General features: G+C 50.1%; 1 protein-coding gene across 2 annotated transcripts in view; it reads right to left on the minus strand.

Moving 5' to 3' along the window:
- SIK3 (SIK family kinase 3) overlaps nucleotides 1–24,190 on the minus strand; it is a 56,075-nt gene that overhangs the window by 22,285 nt on the left and 9,600 nt on the right. For both annotated transcript variants that reach the window (XM_065652049.1, XM_065652050.1), the window contains exons 2-4: nucleotides 8,260–8,376; nucleotides 6,015–6,078; nucleotides 1,290–1,451 (exon numbers count right to left, since the gene is read on the minus strand). In XM_065652049.1, the coding sequence (XP_065508121.1) occupies nucleotides 1,290–1,451; nucleotides 6,015–6,078; nucleotides 8,260–8,301 (268 nt within the window). In that variant the 5' untranslated portion in view covers nucleotides 8,302–8,376. The remainder of the gene's footprint in view (nucleotides 1–1,289; nucleotides 1,452–6,014; nucleotides 6,079–8,259; nucleotides 8,377–24,190) is intronic.

Consider the following 24,190-nt stretch of genomic DNA (forward strand, 5'->3'; position numbering starts at 1 on the left):
ACCAGAACGTGCTGCTCACAAAGAGCTCCCAACAGCCTCTCTGGACGGGCCTGGCTGAACACGAGCCCCCCACACCCCGTCACTGCTTCAAACTGCTCCGTGTCTGGAGGAACTTTCAAAAGGCCCTTCGCTCCCTTCTGTTCCTTCCCCATTCCCTCCTCAAAGTGAGGATGACAGAAACCTAAGAAATTACCCATTGTTTTACTACAAATCAAACATTAAACTCTAACACCTACAGATGGTACATGGAGAATAGTAACATCAGGAACAGGACTGATTCCTCTCTCCAAGGGGGTATCAAGCTAGAAGAGTATTCCCCAACTCCCAGTATTAACATTGCTCACAGACTGAAAACCTTCATAGCCCTAAGCACTTTTTCTTACATCAAGTTACAAACCCTTGTAAAAGCTGACGAGCTCTCCAAGGAAGTCTGTTAAGAGAAGGGGCAAAGTGCCTTCCAGAACCACTGTGCTATACAGCATGCTTGAGCAGAATTAAACGGTAAGTATGAACTCTTCCAATTCAAAAGCCCATGAAATGAGATGACCAGGGTGGTGTTAAATCCTCTTGTTTCAATCGGCTGCTACATAATCCCTCACAGCTAAATAAAGTCCAGCCTAGCGGGTGCAGCACCAAGCTCAGCAGCCAAGGCTCAGCCTCGTGTACCAGAGGGTCACAGACATGCAGGTGCAAGGAAGGACAGTTATTAGCAAAACCCCCACTGCCCAGCAAAACACCGTGACCAGACCGCAAGGGCCTGTTTATTGAGTAACCTGGGCTCCTGACCCTGCAGGGAATGAAATACCCAGCACTCCGGGGCTACTCCTGCTCAGTCAAGCCGCAGTGAACGATTCTAGCAGTGCCGCTTCCCTCCACTGCTCTGCCGTCAACCCTGGCAGCCTCATTCTCCCTTCTTTCTCTCTCATCTACTCTGACCTGCTTCCAACAAGTCCTAAACTGGCGGCAGGACTCAAACAAGGCCAATCTTTAACGTGAAGTCTCATCCATTATCTAGTGCACTGGAACACTGCAGTGTGTATAGCTCCATAGCTGCCTACAAAGCCAAACCAGCTTTTTTTATTTTGCACTACTTGCAGGGAGATCTAAGTCTCCTGGCTACAAGCTGGCAGTTGCAGCTCTGGGCAGCAGGCCACCCAGAGATCCAGAGATCCAAGGCTTCCTCTAGCTGCACGGTGCTTCCTTCCCTCTGAAGGCCGGGAAGCAGCCGGTGCCTGCGGTTATTGACTCGAGCAGCCGCCTTCCCTTCCTCCCACCCGCGCTCAGCTCACCTGCGATTTTGATGTTGAGGTTGGCATCCAGCAGGAGGTTTTCTGCCTTCAGATCTCTGTGGACTATATTCCGGCAGTGACAAAAGTTGACGGCAGCTACTATTTGCTTGAACTTTCTGCGGGCTTCCTTCTCGGCCATACGCCCGTGGGCCACCAAGTGATCTGCGAGGGACGAAGCGAAGGACAAAGCGGTTATTGGCACAGAGAGCACGAGCCACACGGGCTTCTCGCCGTGGTGCTGACCTTCAAAGAGTGCCGGGCAAAAAGAGAAAAAAGTGGCTCATTTCACTCCATAAGCTCTTTTAAACCAGCTAGCTTGACAGAGGTATCTGTTCTTGAAAATCATACAAATAAATCACTTCTGAAGGTTTCTCATCAGGTGGTTGTATTTTTCCCAGTCACCCATTAATTAAAATACCTGTGACATAATTGACTTGCAGTAAATACTAATTACTAAGATCCATCAAAGCCGTTCTGCTGGCTTCTGACTGCACAGCAACCTACTTCTGCGTCTGACTACTCATGTTGTGCAACAGAGCAAGTTGTTTTTCCGAGAACTTGTCAATTAAGTTTTATTCATCGGATAAACTTAATTCCATGAGCAAAACGGAACCAGACCAGAGAAGAAAACCCATCGCCAAATCCAATATGACCCTTAATTGACTTACTAGGAAAAGCACAATTTACTCTCTCCAACAGCCCCGTTACCTCTCATTAAGTCATTTGCATGGTCATAAATTTGTGAGTGTACGGAGCAGGGACCGTGCGGAGCAGAGTGAAGCGAGGGCCTGCTCCGTGTCAGCATTGCACGGATGGACAGACGGCAGCTCCGCTCCCACACAGCTCAAGGTCACTCACGTCTTTTGTTCCGCCTGAACGCAGGAGTGCGGCCGCCCCAGCCAGTGCTCTTAAAGCACAAGGCTCCCATCTCCCAACCGTTCTGAAAAATATCTTCAAGATTCTCCTGCGGGCAGGAAATCCAATCCAGCTACAGCAGCAGGTGTATTTCTGCCAGGCTCTCCTAGGTACATCTGCCCAAACCTGCTGCCCCTTTTATTAGTCCATCCTGCTCAGGCTGTGAAAAAGAAACCTCTTTACATTAGGCGTGAAATTTCCCTTTTCATGAAGAAATGTGCGCGGAGGCCGGTCCCCGAACCCTGCATGTAGGCACGGCGCTCAGAGCCACTGACATTTCTGTGTGAGCTCCAGAGGAAGGAGAGAAACAATGAAGCTACAGAATACTTCACATACCACCAAGGGCAACTGTGTGCCAAAATTAACCATCGCGAGCTTAGTCCATGTGAACCTCTTGTGCGAGGGGTCTGTGCACTGACCCCAGGCTGGGCTGTGAACCTCTCGTGCGAGGGGTCTGTGCACCGACCCCAGGCTGGGCTGTGAACCCCTCGTGCGAGAGGAGCTGGGGAGGCGGGCAGTGTTGATCTTTTGAGTTATTTCCAGATGAAGGAATGCACGATTTCATTTCACAGTCCCTAAAAACATCAGTCACTGTTCTCTGTGCTTATATGAAGCACCTGGTGCTGCTCTCTGCATTAAAAAGTAGAGAAATCCTACACCAAAGAAAAAGCATCCTCAGCATCCTCTTGTTCAGAGACAGGACTGAGGCACAAGTTTCCACTCTTTGCCTCTAGACAGGCTCCTTGCGCTTTTAAAGTGCTTTCTGCCTGGAAAGCAAACACTGCCCAAGCTTCACGTCTCTTCCATGTGGCAGACTGAGTCCAGCTTCAGCATTTTGGTGATTTTGCGATCTGAGCAGCAGCCAGGCCGCCTGCAGACTGGTACCAGAACGCTCAGGACACGCCAGCAGGAGATGGGGAGACAGGGCAGAGACAGCAGACGAGCCAACCACATTAACCAGATGAGAACTTCGTCAAGTTTTCTGAGAATTTTTGTTAATCAACCAAGTACCCATGTTCTTGTCAACAAGGACTGCAGATTATTTACAGTATTCATAGTAAACAGCTGAAATCAAAACAGACTTTTAGCCTATATTCTGTTTGACGTCAAAAAAGGACACTTGAGAAGCCTGGACCAAAGAGCGCCCTGTGTCTAAAAGGAGACATCATTTGTTCGTCATGTCGAACCAGCAACCCAAGCACATGCAAATCACGCATGGGAACAAAACCAACAATTTACATTTCACTGCTTAAGCCCACGGCAAGAGTGAATCTCCCCCACGATCCCCACACGCTGCTCCACAAACACGGAGTTATGGGATGCTCCCAGCACCAGGAACTGAGGACACTCAATTCCAGCCCATTCCTGGCGGCACCGATAAGCGGGTGTAAAGCTGAGCCGGTGAGCCCAGGACAAGAGGAGCATCCGCCGCTGAGCCACCGAAACTGCGTCCATTTACACAAACCCACGTTCTTCCAACCAAACTTCCATCTGATGTCACTGCCTGGGTGATATTTACAAGTCGTATGGTACAGTTCAAACCTCTGAAAGTCTTTTTAAAGCACTGAAGGAAACAGATTTACTTCTAACAAAACTGCACTTCACAGGGGTGTGATGCTGTGACTCGGATTATGTGGGGCACTCAGCTTCACACCAAGTGTTTGGCATCCAGCAAACCATGGTTACCGGCCCCCATCCCTTTCACATGAAAACCTGGGTCATGCAGATGTTGAGGCAATTGAGAAAGAGATAAAAGACTCAGCAGGAGCGTGTTGAATGCCCAGCACCAGACACGGTGACGGCCCTGCCCCACGCACCCAGCACCAACCCTGCAGCAAGGGCAGTGATCCCCAACGAGCCTCCCAGAATGGGGCTGGACAGACGGACACACAGACAAAGTTGCACCCTTAGGAACGGGTAAGCAAAGCCAACCTGCGCTGCGGGACTGGCTCTCAACAGCACGAGGACAGGAGATGCTAACGACGCAAGGAAACCTTCCCAAATGGGTTGCTGCTTCCTCCCCGAAAATTGCTTCCGCTGTTAGAACAAAGTCTTAATGGCTCCTCAGGAAACTCTAATGACAAAAAAGCTGAGAGTCGTGTTTCCCCCTCTGCTCTAATGCTGTGGGTGCGCGGGGCCTCACTGCAGCACCTGAAAACACCCAGAACAGGCGAGCAGGGATGCAGCTTGGGTCTCAAAAATGGCAGGGCTATGGCAGAGCTGGCTGCTCCCAGCCATGAGGAGGGTGAAACGCCGGGCAGCGTCATGGAAATTAGCCATGCTAATGAGCTGAAGTCACTACAGCACAAAACATTTCAGACAGCAATTAGATTTGCACTTCCACGCATGTAGAAGGCTATTTTTGTAACCAAGAGAATTCATTCCAAGTTTGTATATAAGCTTGCGCATAGTTCTGGATTTAAAAAAAAAAAAAGATGAGCCCATCTCTGCCAAATTCAACAGAAGAGGCGGAAAAAGTAAAAAGTGATTTATACTTCTCTGCAGCCAGCCACACACAAGCAAACTACCACACACTCAAGTGATTCTGCTGCAGTTGCAGCTCACTGCATGAGGCAGGATGAACCCCGCAGGCCTGCGGAGCGGGCGGTGACTCGTGTTGGGGACACAAGGGGAAGGCTCGGCTGGAGGAGCCCAGGTTTGGCAGCAGGTGACCCACAGTAGCAAACACCAGCAACTGGCGCTTCCTGCAGCCGGCACCTCCTGCAGCCACCTCCTCAGAGAATCCAGCGGCAGGGACCATGCAGAGCAGGAGGCGTCACAACCAGCTACGAAGGTACTGAGGAGCTGCTATGAGATGAGATTCACTGGAAACCCTCATTTCTCAGCTGAAGTTGCCTTATTTTCCTTTCCTTCCTTCACTAAAAGCCTTACCTTTTATTACAACTCCGCCTCAATTCCAGCAGTGACTGGCTCTGACAGCAACAGTCAATGTTCTGCAATGGCTTGATGGGACAAAAAGGAGAGCATTTCCATTTTCCTGGCAGGCTGCATGCAACTGTCCTCACAAGGTGCTGCCTCAAGAGGATTTCAGCCAACTCACTCCCAGCATGAAGGATTTTGCCCCTTTTCTGATGTTTGTGTTGGCCAAGCTACTAAAGACCAGTCCTGCGAAATTCTGACTCCATCATCTGGCACAAAATTCCAGTGTGTAAGTAAATCTCTATTTCTACAAGCTTTCTTATTGGTCATGGCAATAAAACAAACAAATTAATAAATCAGTCAACAGTTCTTGCAATTGTGCACAGAAGCTTTTTTTTTCCTTTAAAGAATAGCGTATGTGGTCAAGAAAGCTCAGCCAAAACATTGTTAGCAGACAATGGAGTTTAACATGGATGTAAATCACACATGCTAAGACGACAGCAGATATCAAGGAGATAAGAATGTACACGGGTTTTGAGAACCACAGGACTGCCTGTTTCTTTGAAAGCCACTAACAAACACCAACATTTCCGCTATCGTCAACAAGTTTCACGTCACTTGCTGGGAAGCAAAATATTCAGCACCACTTTAAAATGCAACTGGATGACTATTGCCGGCATCTTTAATCCCAAAGGCAGCATAAAAGAGGAGCAGCACCGCCTGTCAGTGAAACTGAAGGAACACAGAGGTTATGAAAGTGATTTTTCCATCAAGTTGGTATCCTTTATTTCTTTACCCTGCTTGTCAATGGAAAGTTTTCAGGCTGAAGGGCATCTCTCAGCTGAAACGGGAGAGCGCGGCAGCTATTTTCAGTTTACTGTAGTTGACAAAGTGCATTATCTGATTAAAGAAGGCAATAAATGTACTCACCAAATATTTCCCCTCCACTGGCGTACTCTGTCACGAGATAAATCATTCTCTCCGTCTCCATAACCTGCACACAAGGACAGCAAAGTGACAGATAAGGAGACTGCCATGTGCAAAAAGAAATTAACTACAAAAACATTCCTCCTGTAGCACGCAGAAGTGCTTTCATCAAACCCAAACCATGACTTCCCCATGTCTTATGGAGCTGTGCGAAGGAATGGAGAATCCAACAGGCAGCGTTAGCCTGAGCACAGCACGCACTGCCCCTCGTTGCCCTGCCCTTCAGGGTTTGCTCCCCGATCAGCTCTTGTTCCAGCAGCCTGGGAGACGTTCCAGGCTGCTGCAACCCAACCGGTTCACCTTTCGAATCAGCCGGGCACTGAAAGAACCAAGACGACTTTGCCAAGGGAGCTGAATCAATAACTGACTGGCCAATGACTCAAGATGTACCAGAAATAAAGCAGAGCTTGGGCTTCGCTTTGGGGACGCCACACGTTCCAGCCAGGTTAGAGCCCATTTTTAGCAGCTCAACACACATTTTTAGGAGAAGAAAAGCATAGGCAAGGTGCTGGATGCTAAAGAGCAGCCTCAGCTGCACTGTTAATGCTGAGTAGTGGGTGGGTGATGATGAACAATCGCACCGAGCAGACAAAACCCAGGCAATGAAGCCGGCAGGTCTGGTAAGGGTGGCTCCGAGAGCTGTTTTGGGACTGGGGGATGGTTTCTGACCCACCCTCAGGTAAGGAGACACTTGGGGCGCTCCCCAAACTTGGTGCTGTGGATTGACCAGGCTCCCCAGCTCTGCCGATGGAAACGCAGCCGTGTTGGCTCCCAGGCCAGGGTTTGGAAATACCCTGCAAACACATGGACTTGACTTTTGTTTTGGCTTTTCTGTTTCAAAGACATGTGAAAGTTGATGTTTTGACACGAAATGGACAAATTTCTCAACATAGATGCCAGGTACCCAGAGCCTGCCATTGCTTGTTCTTACTCAGACTTAGGACTCAAACATGTAGACTTCATATTTTTAAAAAACACGTGCCTGATCCATACAATGCAGCTGCTTAAGCAGATGGATTGCTATGATTCTGAGTGTTAAGCCAGGAATATAACAAAGATGAACCTCGGTTCTGCTCAGTCGTCACAGGGCAAGATCCACAGCTGCCCCTTCACGTGACACTACAGAGTCAGAAAACCCTCAGGACATTTCTAGGTGCATTTATGTTTCCAGATAGAATCTCTTACATTATAAAGCATTATCAAGATAGATGCTTTCTCCTTTTTCATTTACACATCTAAGTTTTGTAAGCTCAAGGAAACATGATTTTTAAACTCAGATTTCTGATGAAAAGCTCTGAATTTCCAGCTCTAGGTTTCAGTAGTTTTTTTATCTAAAAATAAATGCCACTGAAAGTACCCAGAGAGAATGGGCAGGTGAGACACGCTCCACAGTTGGTACTCTTTTCTCACCTTAGCAAAGCCAAGCCACAAGTGTCACCTTCTCAGTATCATATCAAAAGCTTTAGATGGAATACAACAGGTTGAAAAACAGGTTTTTGGCTCAAAAAAACCCCAAGCTTTAAGGAGTCAGTTTGTAAAGAAGCGTTCCCAAAGCACCTTAATAAAAATGCCGCAATTCTGCCATGTCTGCTGTGAGCATCTCACACTTGGCGGTTTGGCCGGAATAGCTAAACGTTAACCTCCGTCACTTGGAGTCGGTTTTAACTCCTTGTAGTCCAACTAATTATGCATCTGTATCGAGCACGGATGAGAAGCAGACTGGGCTTGAACCGGCACGAGCTGGTTCTGGGGAACAGCAACTTTGTGGAGGGTTCCTGCAACTTCTCCCTTAAAACGCACTCATGAACATTGCGGTACAAATGAAACAACCCCAGCATATTTCCCCAGCATTTCAACTTTTTAACATTGCTGCCACCCGAGTCTGGCAGCTGCAAACAGGAGATCACACCCCCAAATTATCTGTTCTATGTGGTGGTGCAGTCAGAGGGGCACCACCCGATACGTGTGCAAAAGGCAACAGCCGTGGATTCAATTCAAAAATTCAAAGCCGTGGCTTTGTTTGTACAGTAAAAACGACAAAGCCCAAAAATAACGTTTAGAAGCAGGTCTGCCGCTGCTATCAATCAGCTCCCAGGCAAGCAGAGCACGAGAACCTGAAGAAGTAGTATTACTGTGCAGTGTGAAGCTGCAGTGCGCAGGGACAGAAAAGCCACTGCAGAGTTCCTACCTGGTACAACCTGATGATGTGTGGGTGGCAAAGCATCTTCATGATCTGAACTTCTCTAAATATCTTCTTCAGGTTCTCTTCATCCAGCTGCGTCTTATCAATTATCTTTATAGCAACCTAGGAGAAGGGGAAAACAAAACACAGGTTATCGAACCAATTCCATATTAGGAAAAGCATTTCTTAAAATGAATACTGTACATAAGACCCTGCTGTGCTGAACAGTGCAGACACGGATCTCAGCACCCAGCTTTGTGGTGTCCTGTCAAACAGGGATAGAAATGCAGAGGGTTCAACCGTCTAGCAGTTGAGGTATTTATTTATCTGTTTTACAAGAGAAGTGGCCTCTAACGCTACACTTAGTTGAAACAAGTCTAAGTGATCCAGTCGGTCGCTCCCCAGCCTCGACAGCTTCCTCGCTTCTCTTCCCTCCGCCTTCCCCAGCAGCTCTTTAGGGCACAGACAGTAGAGCCAGCAGATTCCAAACGGGGAGACATTTCTGTGCTAACAAGTACCTCCCCTCACGTCCACTGTAATAAAGGAATTTGTTTCATCTGCACACAGATAGTAAGGAAAGGAACTTTTCCCAGGTTTAGCAGGGGAGAGGAGGCAACCATGCATGTGATACCCTGCCACACAAAGAGCTGAGCAGAACGGCTGCTCCTCCTGGCAGAGGAACACTCGCACTGCTGCCTCCAGCTGCAGCGAGCGAACACCTCCCCGCGCACGCCAGGGCAGCCGGCGTGGGACAGGGGCTCGGTCAACAGCCACCGCAGGTTTTGTGGCTCAGGGACACCCTCTCCCCAGGGAAAGAACCGCTCTGACAAAGCTCCTGGTTGCCTCGCTCAAGCGCAGTTTACACAGGTTGTGTCTGGGCAGACTGCAGAAGCAAAGGCAGGGAAGGGCACGCAAAGCAGCAGTGCGGTAAGAACGCCAACCACGCACAACCGGAAAGATTTGACGGGGGAGCCCAGAGCCCAATTACACAAATGCTTGTAACAGACACCAGCGCTCACTGGGGACGAGGACAAGTGCTCCGCACAGAGACGTGCCATGTCCACGGACAAAACCACAGCGGCACGCCACACGTCCTCTTCCAGTGCCAAACCCCATGTGTGATGCTGAACGCTGCTCGAACAGAGCGCTGCTGCTCAGGGAAAACAAACCAACACACAAAGGATCTTCAGGAACTTGAAGGGAACAATCTGAAGCGCATGAAAATTAAGCTTCGTGTTCTATGATAAAATCCTTGCCAGGGGAATAAGTGCCCTGCACGTCAGCAGAACACAGCAGAGCCCCAAGAAGGCACCAAGTACAAGAAGCTGTTTCTTTCATTGGAAACCTTTAACTCAGGGTTCAGGAACACCGCCAGACTGCTCAGTCACCGAGCGCGGCACTGCCAGGCACCGGCACCGCCAGACTGCCCAGTCACTGAGCACGGCACTGCCAGGCACCGGCACCGCCAGACTGCCCAGTCACCGAGCGCGGCACTGCCAGGCACCGGCACCGCCAGACTACCCAGTCACCGAGCGCAGCACCGCCAGGCACCGGCACCGCCAGGCACCGGCACCACGGGCTGCAGCAGGAGAGCGACCCGGTGGAACGGCAGGAGGGACACAAAGGATCTCCCCTGCAAGAATGAGCTTTGGTAACGCTTAAATCAAAATATATAAAAAAACTAAGAGAAGCTTCCTCAAAGAGCGAAGCCAAGATGTCTACCAAGAGACATGAGTCATTTTCAGGCACAAATATGTAAATGAAAATCCACAGATCTGGAGTATTCCTGAGCTCCTTACCTCCCAGCTCTATATTCGCTCTAAGGAAATCTCATTTCCCAGCTTCGTTATACGGCTTGAGTTGACGATCTTGGCCGAGTTCAAGGTACATAGAGCAGTTGATTGAATACAGCTCGGCCAGCAGGGCCAGACAGAACGGAACTGAATTGCTCTTTTTTTGTGGATGGCGTGGGCAGGGTGAAGCGGGCAGCCGTCCCTCCTGCCCCACACTTGTCGCCCTGTCACCTGTCACCTTGCTGCGCCGCGTGCTCGACATGTGGACCCCCAAACCTCCCCCAGGAGACACAGTTCTTTCCCAGAGGGCAGGAGCATTTAAAGCCTTTCCAGAGAGCCTGACCGGGTTTCTCCACCCCTGCGTTTCCCAGCTGGCTCATGTTCTCCCTTCCCTTGAAAAGATGATTCAAGGTTTCAGCAGGAAAAAAGGCTGAAGTGCTCTGGTCACAGCAGCCAGGCTGCAAAAAAGAATCACTTGCAGGTAGTGAAACACTAAAAAAAAAAAAAAAGTCCAGACCCAAAATGAAGTGCATTCCCTCATGTTTAGAAACATCACAAAATAGAGAGGAGGGAGCAAGACTAAGTCTCATTAAATAAAGCACAAATTCAGCTACAAGTAGAAGTGGAAGAAAACCATGATCTAACTTCTAAAACAATGAAATAGTATAAAAAAAGGAGTCTGAAAAATTAACCGTTCTTTTATTAAAAGTTAATGAAGCTTACAGGCAGTAGAATATACACCAAGCCTGGAGCACACATGCTGCTACCAATTAGCAAAATGTTCCCTCCATTTCTAATAATTTCATTTTTTGCTTCTTGGATCCAAGCAAAACTTGTAGTAATTTGAGGAAGAAGTAGTTATTTGGAAGAGAAGTGAGGCTGGCGATGAACTGCGGGGTGCACAGGCCGGCAGGGACGGACGGGACGGGACAGGCACCCTGCTCGGGAGAATCACACAGGGCAAAGGTGGGAGCGAGGGTCTGTCTGCAGCGGGGAGGAGGCACAAACACTCAACATTTCCTTTTTCTGCTCTGCAGTGAACAAAGGGAAAGGTAAAGTCCCTGTCCTGCGCTAACATCTATTACTTCATGCCGCACATTCGCTTGGATCTAAATATAACTATAATTAAACTACAATTAAGGCTTCCTGCACAGATGATCATTCTGTAAAGCAACAACTTCTTCCATTTCAGTTCCGCTGTTTCTCTAGCTGCCCAAGGTAAAGATAAGGAAACCCCACACTTTTGGGATGTGACCTTGGGATCAGTCTCATCAGCAATGTTATAAAAGTGGAATTATGCCAGTAAGCGTTCCCTTAAGTCAGCAACTGATCTCCTCAATGGAACAAAAGCCAACAGATGGCACCAATAAATCGACCACATTGAAAACAAAATCAACATGTTTATTTAGGAGAAACACATTTCCTAGAATTGTTCAAGAGGAGTCCTCTTGCTCTCATTCCTGGTGGAAAACCCTCCGTAACCACGGCTGTGTGGATTAAGCACAGCCAGCGGGGTCCAAACCACTCCCGTAAGCACATACTGATGCTGCACGGCACCTTCAGGAGAGCTCCGGTAGCAGAGACCACAATTGGGACAGGGAAAAAAAATGAAATAAAGCAGGGCAGGCTCAGCCCAGGTTGAGCGCACAACACAGCCCAGGGTACGGTCACCCGTGGTGTTGGACACCACGTACGTGCAGAGGACACACGGACCAGCTGCCTCAAAGGCACTTCGCTGCCACACAGACCCGTCCGCGACAAAACCAAACGGTGAAGACCCGGCTGCTGTGGTGGAGGTTGTGTCAGTTTGACAGGTGTCACTCGGCAGTGACGCTGTTTCTGGATGGACAGTCAGACGGCAGAGGTGTGTGTTTGCCAGGCAAGCTGTCATCATCACCAGTCTGCCTGGGGGTTTAGGGGCACTAAAAGTGATCTCTCTTGATTAAGTAGGCAAGTGTACGGCTTTTAGTCATAAGAAAATGCTTGACAAAAAAGAGGCACTAAGTGACATTCTAGATACCCAGACAATCGCTTGTTAGTGAACCAGCGAGACTCCTGCTGACAAGCTCAGAGGCTTCTCCTCAGAGTTAACCAGCAGAATTCACCTGACTAAACATGATGTAGCAGATAAAACCAGGCCCTTTGGCGGCAAGATTGGCAGCTTTTGGAGGGGGCACTAATGCAAACGTTGGCAGGCACTAAGGGCAGGAAACCGTGGACCAAGATGCACATGAAAAAGCTGCATTTGCTCAGGAAGGAAGTTCTCACCTCGTCCACATCCATCTTCAGAATCAATGCAGCGACTGTTTCTTGCACAAGGTGAACAAAATACCAATGGTGTTTTGAGAAAAGTCAATAGGTGCAGGTCCTCTTGGCCTGCTGCACTGTTAATACGGTGCCTGTGTGAACGCTGCACCCTGCTCTGAGCTCTCCTTGTTCCCTGGGGAGCAGAACTGGGATTTCAATGACAGAAGCACAGAAACCGCATTCACGCCTACAGCTCTGCACACCAGGTAAAGCCCGTTAAGGAAGGGGCATTTCAGTGCAGGTCCAAGAGCTGACAGACATGTTGAAGGCGCTGCAGCCCCGCGCACCCCGGGCTCTCGGTGCCTTTGCCCGCGCTGCCCCCACAACACCCACTGCTCCTTTTCCAGCCTCTTGCCAACACCACCCTGGCAGCTGCAGCTTCTCTTTCCAAAAGAAACTCTCAAACGCACACGAGGTGAACGTCCCTGCCTGGAACATGCTGCCTCACAGCACAAGCCTCCAAGGGCTACTTCATCCCCAGTGCAAATCTCCTTTTTCCTGCTCCAAGAGATGCACAGGGGGACAGGTACACTCCCGCGTGTTTGGCCACAGCACATGAGAAGTGACGTTCTGCAAGCAGCAAGCCAGCTTGAGCACGTTCCTAAGACTGGCTTCCAGGAATTGTGTTGTCCTCCACTTGCCACAGTTACCCCGCCACACAGCTCACAGCGGTGCAGCCCTGCAGAGCTTCTCCTAATTCTTTCATCACCTAGGGTAACAGCAGGAAACAATACAGCAAAGAGAACTTGAGTCTCCGGCTGCCGCACACACTAGTTCAGCTGCACCACCAGCTGCAGAACAGCATTAGGGCTGCAGAGAAAGGCAAAGGAAACGCAGCTGGAGACACCAAGCAGATAAACAAACCAGTTCAGCACGCGAAGAGCCTGCTTTTGCAAACTGGAGGTGCTGCAATTCTTCAGCTGGCAGTGGGGATGCAGCATCGTCCCCGACTGCAGACACACACTGGGGAGACGGGCCGCGGCGCTTTGCGCTGGCTGGCTGCAGGAGCTCCCTGCGCTGGACAGGATCACCGCAGCACACCCAGACCGGCGGCTGCTGGGGGGCACAAGGCTCAGCACCTCCCCAGGGCTCGGCCATCCGCAGCTTACCACAGGAATCCCTTCAGTCGTGGCACATCCACCTCAGGTTTTATCCTTCTTACAGGCCGATTGCCAGAAGCTTTTCTAAGTCCTGGTCAGATGCTGGATCTCCCAGTCCCAGGCACTACGGCCTCTTCTTCCTCAGCGAGGGGATGACAACACTGGATTGAACCAAAGGCAGAGCAGAGCCTAGCAAGGCACAGCAAACCAATTTGAACAAGAGCTATATTCACACAATTCCTGTCTCTTCTAAATTCCACCAGGCTGACATTGTCCCATGTTTGCATTACAGCTGACCTCTTCATCCCTTTATTTAGCGCCCAGTTACAAGAGGAGAAAAACCCTCCAGCTCCATGGCTTCAACTGACATTTGTGCCATTAATTTGTTTTTAGTTCAGAAGCCTTATAAAATGACTATGATGCTTAACAATGCAAGTTGAACTTCGCAAGAGGCAGAACCGTGACTTGGAGGCGGTATGGAGAGTTACCTATTTCCCCAGTCAAGGAAAAACAGCCAACCAGACCCACAAATGCCAGTGTACAGCGATGGCCGGGACTACTACACTGAAACATGTCCACACATTCATCCACAGACAGGAGGCATGAAAAACTGAATGCCTGGTTATGTGGTTTAACTGAACTCCTTCATACCTTGACGGTAAGTGCAGAATATCAAAGAACACGAATGAAAAGTTAGCTTAAGCCTAAGAGAAAAAGCCCCTCCTAGCTCTGTCAGACCCCAGTGCCAGCTCTTCGGTGACATCTTTACATCTTGTTTCTGCCTCAGGACCTTTGATCTAATGAGACTCCTTCCACTGCAGAGATCGAGGTTTCCCGAAGCGCTGCACGCTTTAATACTCTCACAAAACCCAAGCTGCAAATTAGGCCACTATCTGGTCAAATCTAACTTGAGCTGCAGGTGTAAAACACATTATACATACAGACACTTGATGGGAAAGCAGCTGCTGCTTGTCTCATTAGCAGTGGCCCTGCGTTAATTATAGGGGATCTATCCAGGCAATGCAAATGCTGTGTGGGTTCGGGGGGTGAAGGAAGGAAAACGCAGCAAGGAACATGGTTGTGTTCAGCCCTGCGAGCTGCTGACACTCGGCCGTGCCACCTCCACGGGTTCTATGCAAATCAAAAGCAAGCTTGACACCTAACTGCACAAAGCCTGCACTTGCTACTTAAAACCGGTTTTTGAATGAGCTCAGTTAGACTAGTGCAGAACCTTATGGAGGTACACGTAAATGGATGTAAACGGGTTAAGGAGCAATGTGAAGAAGCAGACCCTGGTCACATAATATAATGCGTTGTGTAGAGGAGGCTCAGATCCCATCACCCCGGTCAGCGGATGCGGGCACAGCGTTTCTGCCCAGGCCTGACCAGACACAGGATTACGCTCTGGCTTGCTCGGCGGGCAGCCAACAAGTGGATCGAAACCTGGGAGGACGCACGCCCATCTGGGTTCCCTTTCACTACAGCTTACCCGCCATCCCGGGCACTGCCTTCATGGCATTTTCTTAATCACCCTCCACCCAGAACGTAATGAAGCAGCTGAATATTTGTCTAAAAGCACATAACAGCAAGGTCAGGCCATGAGGACACAACACTGACCTCATTCTAAATCAAGGGGAATGGAGGAAAGGTCGCGGAAGATCAGATGACAGAGGATGCTCTCGCCTTTGTCCGTCATGAATTCATTCATGGTACCAGCCTGACATGTCAGACACCTGCAGTGATCCCGACATACTGCAGCAGGCCACAACAATACCGGGGAATTACAACACTTCTGAGAAAAGCTGCTTGATACCAATGTCTCTGAAAAGCCCAGGGAAGGAATAAGAAAGTCAAATCCATCCGGAGAGGTGTGTTGGATCACCTTCAGCTAAAGCCACCGCTGTTCTGTGGGTGCTCCCACCCATGCACACCAGCCGGTTCCCTCTGCACCCCACAGCCCCTCCAGCGCAGGGGAGCACGGAGCCCAGCACCGCAGCCCACGCGTTCAACACAAACCAGATTCGGCTTACCAACACCTTTCACACCCGTCTGTCAATACTGTGACAGGAGACCTTAGTTGTGCTTGGCCACCGGTCACACATTGGGCTCCTGACATCTCAAGATTGCCATTTTCAGATCTGAAGTGGCTGTCAAAGAGCAAGTGTTGTGAAAACAAAACGGCCCATCAGTGTCTGATCAAAGCTTTATCAACACACATCACACCCAAGTGAGAGCATCTCGCAACAGCCCAGCGCAAACTCTTCAGTTGCCATGGATTTCTTGCTGCTTTGCACAGAACCAAGCGATGGCTGAAGCAGCACACACGCTGACTGATACATGCAGCTCTTGCTTTTGCACTACCACCTGCGTGTACCCCAGCGAGCCCATTTTCACACTGCTAATGGTCCTGCCCACAGCCCGCGGAGCTGGAGATCGCACGAGGCTGTTACCGGCTCTGCCGTGGAGCAGCCAGACTCCCGCACCAAGTTGCTTAGCAGCAGCTCGGAGTTTTGGAAATGTAGTGGCAGGCAGGAAGCAATCTGTCACAGCACGCTACACATCCATAGTGCCGTACGCAGCAAACTGCAGTGCGCGCTGCAACGCAGACACCGTGAGAGGGGACAAGCAGCGAGAGGCACCGTCTGCTGCCAGGGCTGTCGGGAAACACCCGGCTCAAGTGTCAACAAGAGGCTTCACAAAACCGCAAGGATATTGGGATGCGCAGAGCCGCAGGGAGCCCCTGCACCGCCTTCTGACGCGTTTCCCCAGGCTCCTGAAGGGTTAAAGCACAGGACTTCTGGAAGATATTAAGCAGCGATGTCTTGGCTTCCCTTCTGCAACCAGCACTAACCTCCAGAGGAATCCGTCACCCCGTCTGACAACCCCTTTCACTGCGCCTCGCCACAGCGGCCCCGTGCTGGGCCGTGACACCGTGTTGTACCGTGACACCGCGTTGTGCCGCGTTCCGGGGAGGCTGCGCAGCAACCGGCACACACGGCACTTCTCGCAGTCGTGTTGTGCGCGGTCACGGCCAGGAGCGCAAGAGCTCCTGCTTCAAGAAGGCGGCTGTAAAAACATTAAATATCACATTGGGATCAGAGGAAATCTAAAGTGACAGCTAAGATGGAACCAACCACTATTACACCACACATGCCATCAAGTCCATTTGGGAATATGGCGTTCTGGGCTTCGAAACATGAACTCACACAGATATCTTCCTAAGCCTGTCAGGAAAGCGCAGGATAAAGCGACATGCCCGATGTCGATGATGCATTCAGCAGCAGCATCTCTCCATGTGCCAGGATCAGATGGCAGTTTCTATGGGAACAAACAAGCCGTGGCCCCGTCACCAGGTGTCTCGGCTGTGGCACTCGGAGGGCTGAGCATGACTGGCACCATGTGCTGGGCACAGCCGTGGGTCCTGGTGTGCTTGTGAGGAATATCCACTGCTCCGCAGGGCTGCACCAGCCAGCAGGACCGATGTGTTCTCTACAGCAGAATTTCCATTGTGGTGCTAAGAATACGGAAGAAAGCACTTTCCTTCTTAAAACCGTTGCCTCTACCGACCATCTTCACTCTCTTCAGTTAATTAAAAACCCCTCAATTAGCTGATTTAGGGAGGGGTGATGTTATTGTCAGGAAGATGTGCTCCGTGCTCCCCTGGGCATGAAAAGCACCATGGCCACCTCCGTTCCCCCGGTTACGCCAGAGAACATTTTCAGGCTGAAAGGTTCAGAGTATCACCAGCCCTCACTCCAAAACTGCTATGAAATGGAAATTCTTTGGAAGAGAAGCCAAAAGTGAAGCTGTAAGGAATGTAGCCTCCAACACATTAACCCTCAACAGCCAAGATAAAAAATCCCAAGCAGGGACAGCCCCTTGGTCACCCCAATCCTGCACACTCTGCAGCAGAACCAAACCAAACCCTGCCAGTGCTTGTACCACAAACTTCGGGGAAGACATTTACTAGATAGATTAAAACTAGAGAGCCTAAAACCTCAGTCCAGTCACAGCAGCATCTCTGCCTGCAAGAGAACAGGGAGCTTGCTTCTCCCCCCCAAAATATAAAGAGATTAACTAAAGATTTCAATTTGTTTCATAACAAAGCAAGCTTAACAGAAGACCTTTCCACAGCACTAACTCCTTGGACCAACTTATTGAAGCATCACCTTTCGCTTTGGTGTAGAACTGAATTACAACACTAGAGAAGCCTACAAGCCACTTCCAACAATAGTATCTGATTTCCCTTATCAGTAGAAATGGCTTAAACCCACAGATAACACACTCAGGAGCTGCAGACCTGCTTCAAAGCCGAACAGCGAGACAGCAACAGCCTCTGGGGGCAGCAAGGGCCAGCAGGGCCCCAGCAAGAGGGCCCGCGGGCTGGGGACAGCACGCGCCTGAGGGACAGAGCCACCCGCAGCGCCGGCTGTCACGGCCTCGTCACTGCCGCTCCACCCGTGCACAAACTCCTTTGTCCGTCCCACCCTCACAGCTTTGGGGCAAAGGGGACACCGGCAGCACCCATGGCTCAGCTGGCTGGACAGTTTTGAGGGCAGTTTTGCCCCCAGCACCAACGGAGTCCTCTGGCTGTTTGTCACGCACCTTCGCTGTACCCCAGCTCTACAACTGGAGTATTTCTGGAGAAGAGACACTGCTATTTTGAACGCAGACTGCAGCCCTGGAGTACCACAATTCTAATTGTGGCTGCTACTTTGCTTCGCCACCATAAATCCTGTTCCGAGGGAGTGAGACAGCAGCCAATACATGAGCGTAGGCATTGCACAACTGGGCTTCTACAGGCACTTGGTGTGAAGAATAATGTTGTTAAAAGATTTAACTTCTAGGGAATGTTTAAATACTGGAGAGTAAATACTGAGTCAGAGCCCTGCACTAAATACAGGTAAATGCAGCAGGGGCACGTGGAAGCAAAGCCGCAGCCTGGAATTCGCTCAATGCCTCTCCTGTGCACGGGAAATTCGGAGCCCGACAGAGGACAAAGCCTCTTTTCTATGTGCAGAAACTGCAAGAAAACAAAACCCAAACAAATAAAGCCAGCCTACAGATCCGTTTGGGGGTCTTACAGCAAGTCTGCAACACACAGCTTGGTGTGTCTGAGTCTTTGAGCTTTTCTTTCCCTGTAAAGCCAGGCAGTGATCACAGCTGGGGGTCACCGAGCAAACAGGGACACCGAGGGGAGGTGGGTCAGAGCTCCCACAGCTGCCAGGGACCCGCTGGGCACCTCTGGGGAGGCCACGCTGCACAGTCTGCATCGCTCCCTTCCACATCTTACGCTTCACAATCTCAAAATAGGGCGGTTTTCCCATTTCACAGTATTTCCTATTTCTTACAGCAAACAGGTCAGGAGTAATGGCACCAGGAATTCAACACCACATTTTGATTTTTCTTTGAACGACAAACTATTTACTATCAAGAACAAACCATTGCATTGTTTTACCTAACCTAGATCTCAAAGCACAGCAAAATGCATGCAAAAGCAGAAGAACCGTATGTTAAGGTAAGCGTCCAGTTCAAACAGCCACAAAACGCAGAGGCGAGTGGATTTTCTACAAGCTCTTGCTGGCCGTACACCCCCCGGATAACAGGTTCTGCACAAACTTGGCAGAGCACGTGGGAACCGATGCGGCCGGGGTGGGCACGCCGGAGTCAGGAGGACAGTTTTGGCTCCTGAACTAGAAGCCTGAAAAATTGGAAGTGGCACTCCATTTGTTTAAATTACCTTCTGAAACCATGCTCCAGATGTGGGAATAAACAGTCGCTCTGGTAGCCCTAAACACAACCAGGAGTAAATTGTTCCAAGATGCACATCTGCATTTACCCAAGATTACACACACAGGCTGCCAAGTCAGGGTTGCATTTTCCTTACAAGACTTCTTTTTTTTAAGAACTCTTAATTGGAAATGGCAGCACAGAAAGGTACTAAATATGGAACAGGAGCAGATCGCCATGGCCCCTACCTCAAGAGGACAGATGCAAGCCCTGAGGCGATTCTTTTCTCGTAAGGATGACCGGAGGCCATGCTGGAGGGCAGGGTCTCCACTCCAGAGCGAGACCCCCCCATCCTCTCCAGAAATGCTGCCAGCAGCCTGACAGCTTTTCACATGCTACCTGGCCCTGGAGCACCAATGCTTTCCAGCTCTCCTCTCCTGGCACGGTGCGGTCAGGGGGGATTTCAGCAAGGCGCTTGTACTGTACCGAGATCAAATGACACGTCCAGTAAAACAAGCCGCCTGATTCTAAACCTGGAGAATCACAGGACCAGGATGCAAATGTCAAGAGCAGCAGCAGGCGCTTGCCGGTCGACATCAGGACAGGGTGCCCATCCGGACACGCGCGTTGCTCAAGGCATTTCCCAACGGCATCGCTGTTTCTGAAATGCATGATCAAAAAAGGTAGGAAGCTGATTGAACAAGCAATTTCCCAGTCTTGGGCACGACGCTGATGGCAGCCGTACAAGAAGAAAAAGTGTAGCAATCCAAACACAGCATGTTGCTTATTCACACTTGATATCCACATTTTACCCAAATATTGACTGCGCGGCCTTAGGTAGCTAATTTATAAGTTAACCGCATTCCTCCGCTCTTTAACATTTCTAACCTACCACGCACTACAAGTCTGAGAGGCCCGAAACAGCTGTAATGCCAGAGAAAATGGTGATACCGAAGGCAAAAAGAAGCCTAGAGCTGCGTGAAGGTTCCATAATCAGTGCTGCAGAGCTGCAGATGAGCGCTCTGGAGCTCTGCTGAGCGCACTCTGAGCAAACCACCCAGCAGCCTCCCAGCCCCACACAACCTCGGGAGCCATTGCAGAGATCCTTACGTAAGGCACCGACGTAAACCCAGCCTCCCTCCACACACCGAGGGTGCAAGACGAGCCAGCCTGCAGGAATTGCACATCACATTGCCCATCTCCCTTACTCATTCATTTGTACCATTTGTGATGACCTTGCACTCCAGGGACACATATTACCAGAAGCAGATAAATGAGATTTCTATTAACTTTGACTGCAGCAGCAAGAAAATAAAGACACTGTCTTGCAAGGCTGATTATTTTTTCCCTCTTTAAATGCAGATGAAAAAAATCTTATTTACCACCTGCAAGACTGGTAACACTAACAATCGCTGCTGCGCTCAATGCTGGAAATGAGACAACCCAGTGAGTTCGTATTTCAGCTGCAATATCTCTTTTTGGAAAGAGAGAACATCACGAGAACCATCCAGGCTAGTGAAGAAGCCTCCAAGAAAGCAAACATACCATTCCTTCCCTCCAACGCTCTCCTCTGCCCCCACCTCCACAAATCCCTACCCATGTATTTCCATGCAGACTACTTCACCTCTTCTCATATCCACACATCCAAATCCTAACCAGTCGAGAGCAGAGGATAGTGCCAACATAGACCCAAGGCTGAGTTCCAGCCCGGCACCAGTCAGCACGATCAGCCACCCCAAGTGGGAGAACACCCTCTGTGCCCAAATCTTCCTTTTTCCCTGGTTTGAGTGCACACGATGGGAACACGGAGGCCAGGAAGCTGCGCGGCTCCCGCAGCCTCCTCTGTGCGTGCAGACACGCAGAGTCCTGCTCCTGCCACCGTGGGTGCCGTCGCCTTTCCAGGAATTCTCTTGCGACATGGGCGTCGTTCCCAAGCGTCTGCCCCGTGGACGGAGAGTGTGCAGAGCTCCAGCGCATTTCCAACCCTGATATCCAGCAGAAATGCAACTCCCCTTCCTCACCAAGTCAATCACACTTTGTTCTCCCCCGAAGTGCCCAGGTTTAGCAGCTCAGTTGCGTGGGGTTCCTTGCCCTCTGAAGAGGGCTAAGAGTGCGAGAAGGGACACAGACATGTGTGGTGCAGAACGTGGGCTCCGGCTCTCCACAGGTCAGCTTCACTTGCTGTGATTCAGGTACAAAATGAAAACAAGTTTCTATTACAGCATGTACTAAAAATTCCTTAAATGCAACCATTACCTCAGGGAAAACGAGAACTTTTGCCTGATCATGGAATGTGGTAGAGTCCTGGAGAACACATAACGGTGACAGATAACTAACAAACTAAGGCCAGTACACACACCTTCTAAAGAAGCCACAAGCCTGCTGGGGAGTAAGTCACTCCAGTCAGCAAGGCTGTACCAAAACTTGTTTCTTACAAGCTACAGCTTCCACTCGGTACGTGTCACATTCTTCCTCTCCTGCCCAGACACAAGCGTCAGGCTCGGAGGTCAAACAATAAAGCCTGACTATAAAATAATCAGCTGCAGCACCGTATCGCAGAAATGGCCTGTGTATCCCAGGGAGTTGTGAAAGACAGACCTGTCGTTCCAGCAGGATTAAAAACTTGGAATATGATTTGAAATTTTAAACATTTAAGAGGAATTAAAGTTTAAATAATACAGTTTCACACTCCAACAGGTGAATATGGCTTCAGGGTCAGCTCTTGGGAGCTACGTAGCCAGAGAGCGTTCAACTGCGGCAGCCAGCAGCCACGGCAGGGACCGGAGCCAAGGGAGATAACGGTATCAAATGTCATCAGCAGAGCTGTTTCACAAACAAGAAAAACACACGCTAACAAGACTTCAAGAGCAGCCTGGAATCACCTTCCTGCAAAGCTTCCATCTATCACGATGACGCCGCTGCCACACGGGCTCCCGTGCCGCAAGATGCGCTGTGTGTGCCGGCACGGGCCGTGCCGCGGTGCCAGGCAGCATTTCTGCCAGAACAGCTGCCGAAGGTGAGATCACGCAGCAGCGCTGCTGCTGGCCCCTGGCTGCGCTCTCCTCCATCCAGCTGTGCTCCAGCACTCCTGCTGGAGTCCCAGGGGAGCCGGCCAGCTGAGCGCAAACGGCTCTGCCAGGGCCCTCAGGGAAAAGAGAAAAAGAGCCTTCCAGCGTCACCCAAATGGAATGTGAGGGAACTAATGCATGGGGTAGGGGGGGAGGACGGACAGGCTCACGCTCCAACCTGTTTGTGCACAGCACTCGGCTGCGGAACGCACAAAGAGCGTTCAACAACGCATCTGCATTGTGCTTTGGATCCCTCTTGCTCTGAGGGTCTGAAGAGATATTCTGGTTCATGGAAAAGTTATGCTAATCAAATGAATCATTTGATAGGAATGTACAGTCATCCCAATGCAATGGAAAATCTAGAGATTAAAATGCTCAATCTACGCATCCAGCATAAAAGGTTAGAGCAACTCTTCTTTAAAAAGCATTACTCATCCTTGCTTCAACTGTACATCACTGCAGAGGTGTGGGGAAAGGAGGATGAACAGCATCAATAACTTAGCGGCTGCAGCACAAAACAAGCAGGTCAGTGAGGAAGCAGCATCGAGTGAGCCCTCCAGCACCTGAACACACAGACCACACGGCGGGGCAGCTCCCAGGGCCCGGAGCTCGGAACAGACGACATTTGAGGCGGGTTTTCGCCCCGTCCCACTCCTACTGCACCCAGGACCTGCACATCATGGCAGAAGACTCGCACGGTTCTGCAAGCATCACAAGAACTTCTCTCTCAAAGAGCTGACAGAGGGCTGTACCTATTTACCTAAGGAGAAAAAACCCACAATGCAAGTCCGTGTTGAAAATAGCATGAACTCTGCATTACACACATGCTTTCCTACGCTTCCAATGCTCTGATCAAGAAGAGCAGATATACGGTTACGGATTGGAGTTTTTGCAGTGGCTGTTTAAGGAAATTAATTTACAAAGATTAAGCACGACAGAAATCCTACATACAGCCTGTTCTCTACCAGAGGTTCCAAAGGAGTTTAGCTCCCCATTCCGACTTGGTTCCACGATCCCATAGACTCCACGATCTCGAGCGTACAAGCACACACGGCCCAGCTGCCATGGACCTGGCTCTGGGGGAGCCTGGGGGGCAGCGGGAGAGCCCGTGGCAGCCTCGCTCCAGGCACAGCCTGCACCTCGAGGCGATCCCCAACAACGCCCGAGCGGCACAGCTCACGTGCCGCAGCCCGAACGCGTGTTCCTGTGCTGGGGCCACGCGTCGTGCTGTGCCTTGGCAGAGCTTCACCGAGGAACCCAGCGCTGCCGGGTAACTGCAGGTTACTGCTCCCTGTTCTGGGGATCTTTTATCTAAACAAACTGTTACAGGACTGGGCTTGTTTTACGCAACAACGCCCTTGAAGCTTCTGCCCCTGATAGCGAGCAAGCACCAGTTCTGTACATCTCACTGAGTGATTGACTGCCTTACCTTTCGCCACCTTTTACAAAGCAATGCCTGAAAATATTAAAATAGATCCTGCCTTCTGACCTGTGCCTCCCCTTTTTGGATGCCTTACTTATTAATAAGTACATGGCAGGGTTCACCCCCTCCTACCCCCAAAATTCTCATAAATCCCTTGTAGTTTAAGCTTTCCTGGAAACCATGCTTCCTACCTTGCTAGTTCTTCATATTACTCTCTCATTAAGCAATTTAGATACTGAAGTAGTAAGTTAAAGTGAAAGGAAGGTTCTTAATCATGAGATCTAAACAAAACTGTCCTTCGTCAGCTCATAGCTCCTGACAACTACCTCATCTTCTGGTGAAGTTCCCCAGCACACCGCGTTATCTTCACAGCTTGGGTTGTGTGAAGGGGTCAAACACACGGCCCTTCCCTTGCAGAGGCCGGTAATGCTCCTGCGCTTGGTCAATACTCACAGTTGAGATGTATTAATTAACCAAGCTGCAGGAACTCAGCAGCTTGCAGTCACCTGTAAATAC

The sequence above is a fragment of the Caloenas nicobarica genome, chromosome 26 (assembly GCF_036013445.1).
Source record: "Caloenas nicobarica isolate bCalNic1 chromosome 26, bCalNic1.hap1, whole genome shotgun sequence".
Classification (NCBI taxonomy): Eukaryota; Metazoa; Chordata; class Aves; order Columbiformes; family Columbidae; genus Caloenas; species Caloenas nicobarica.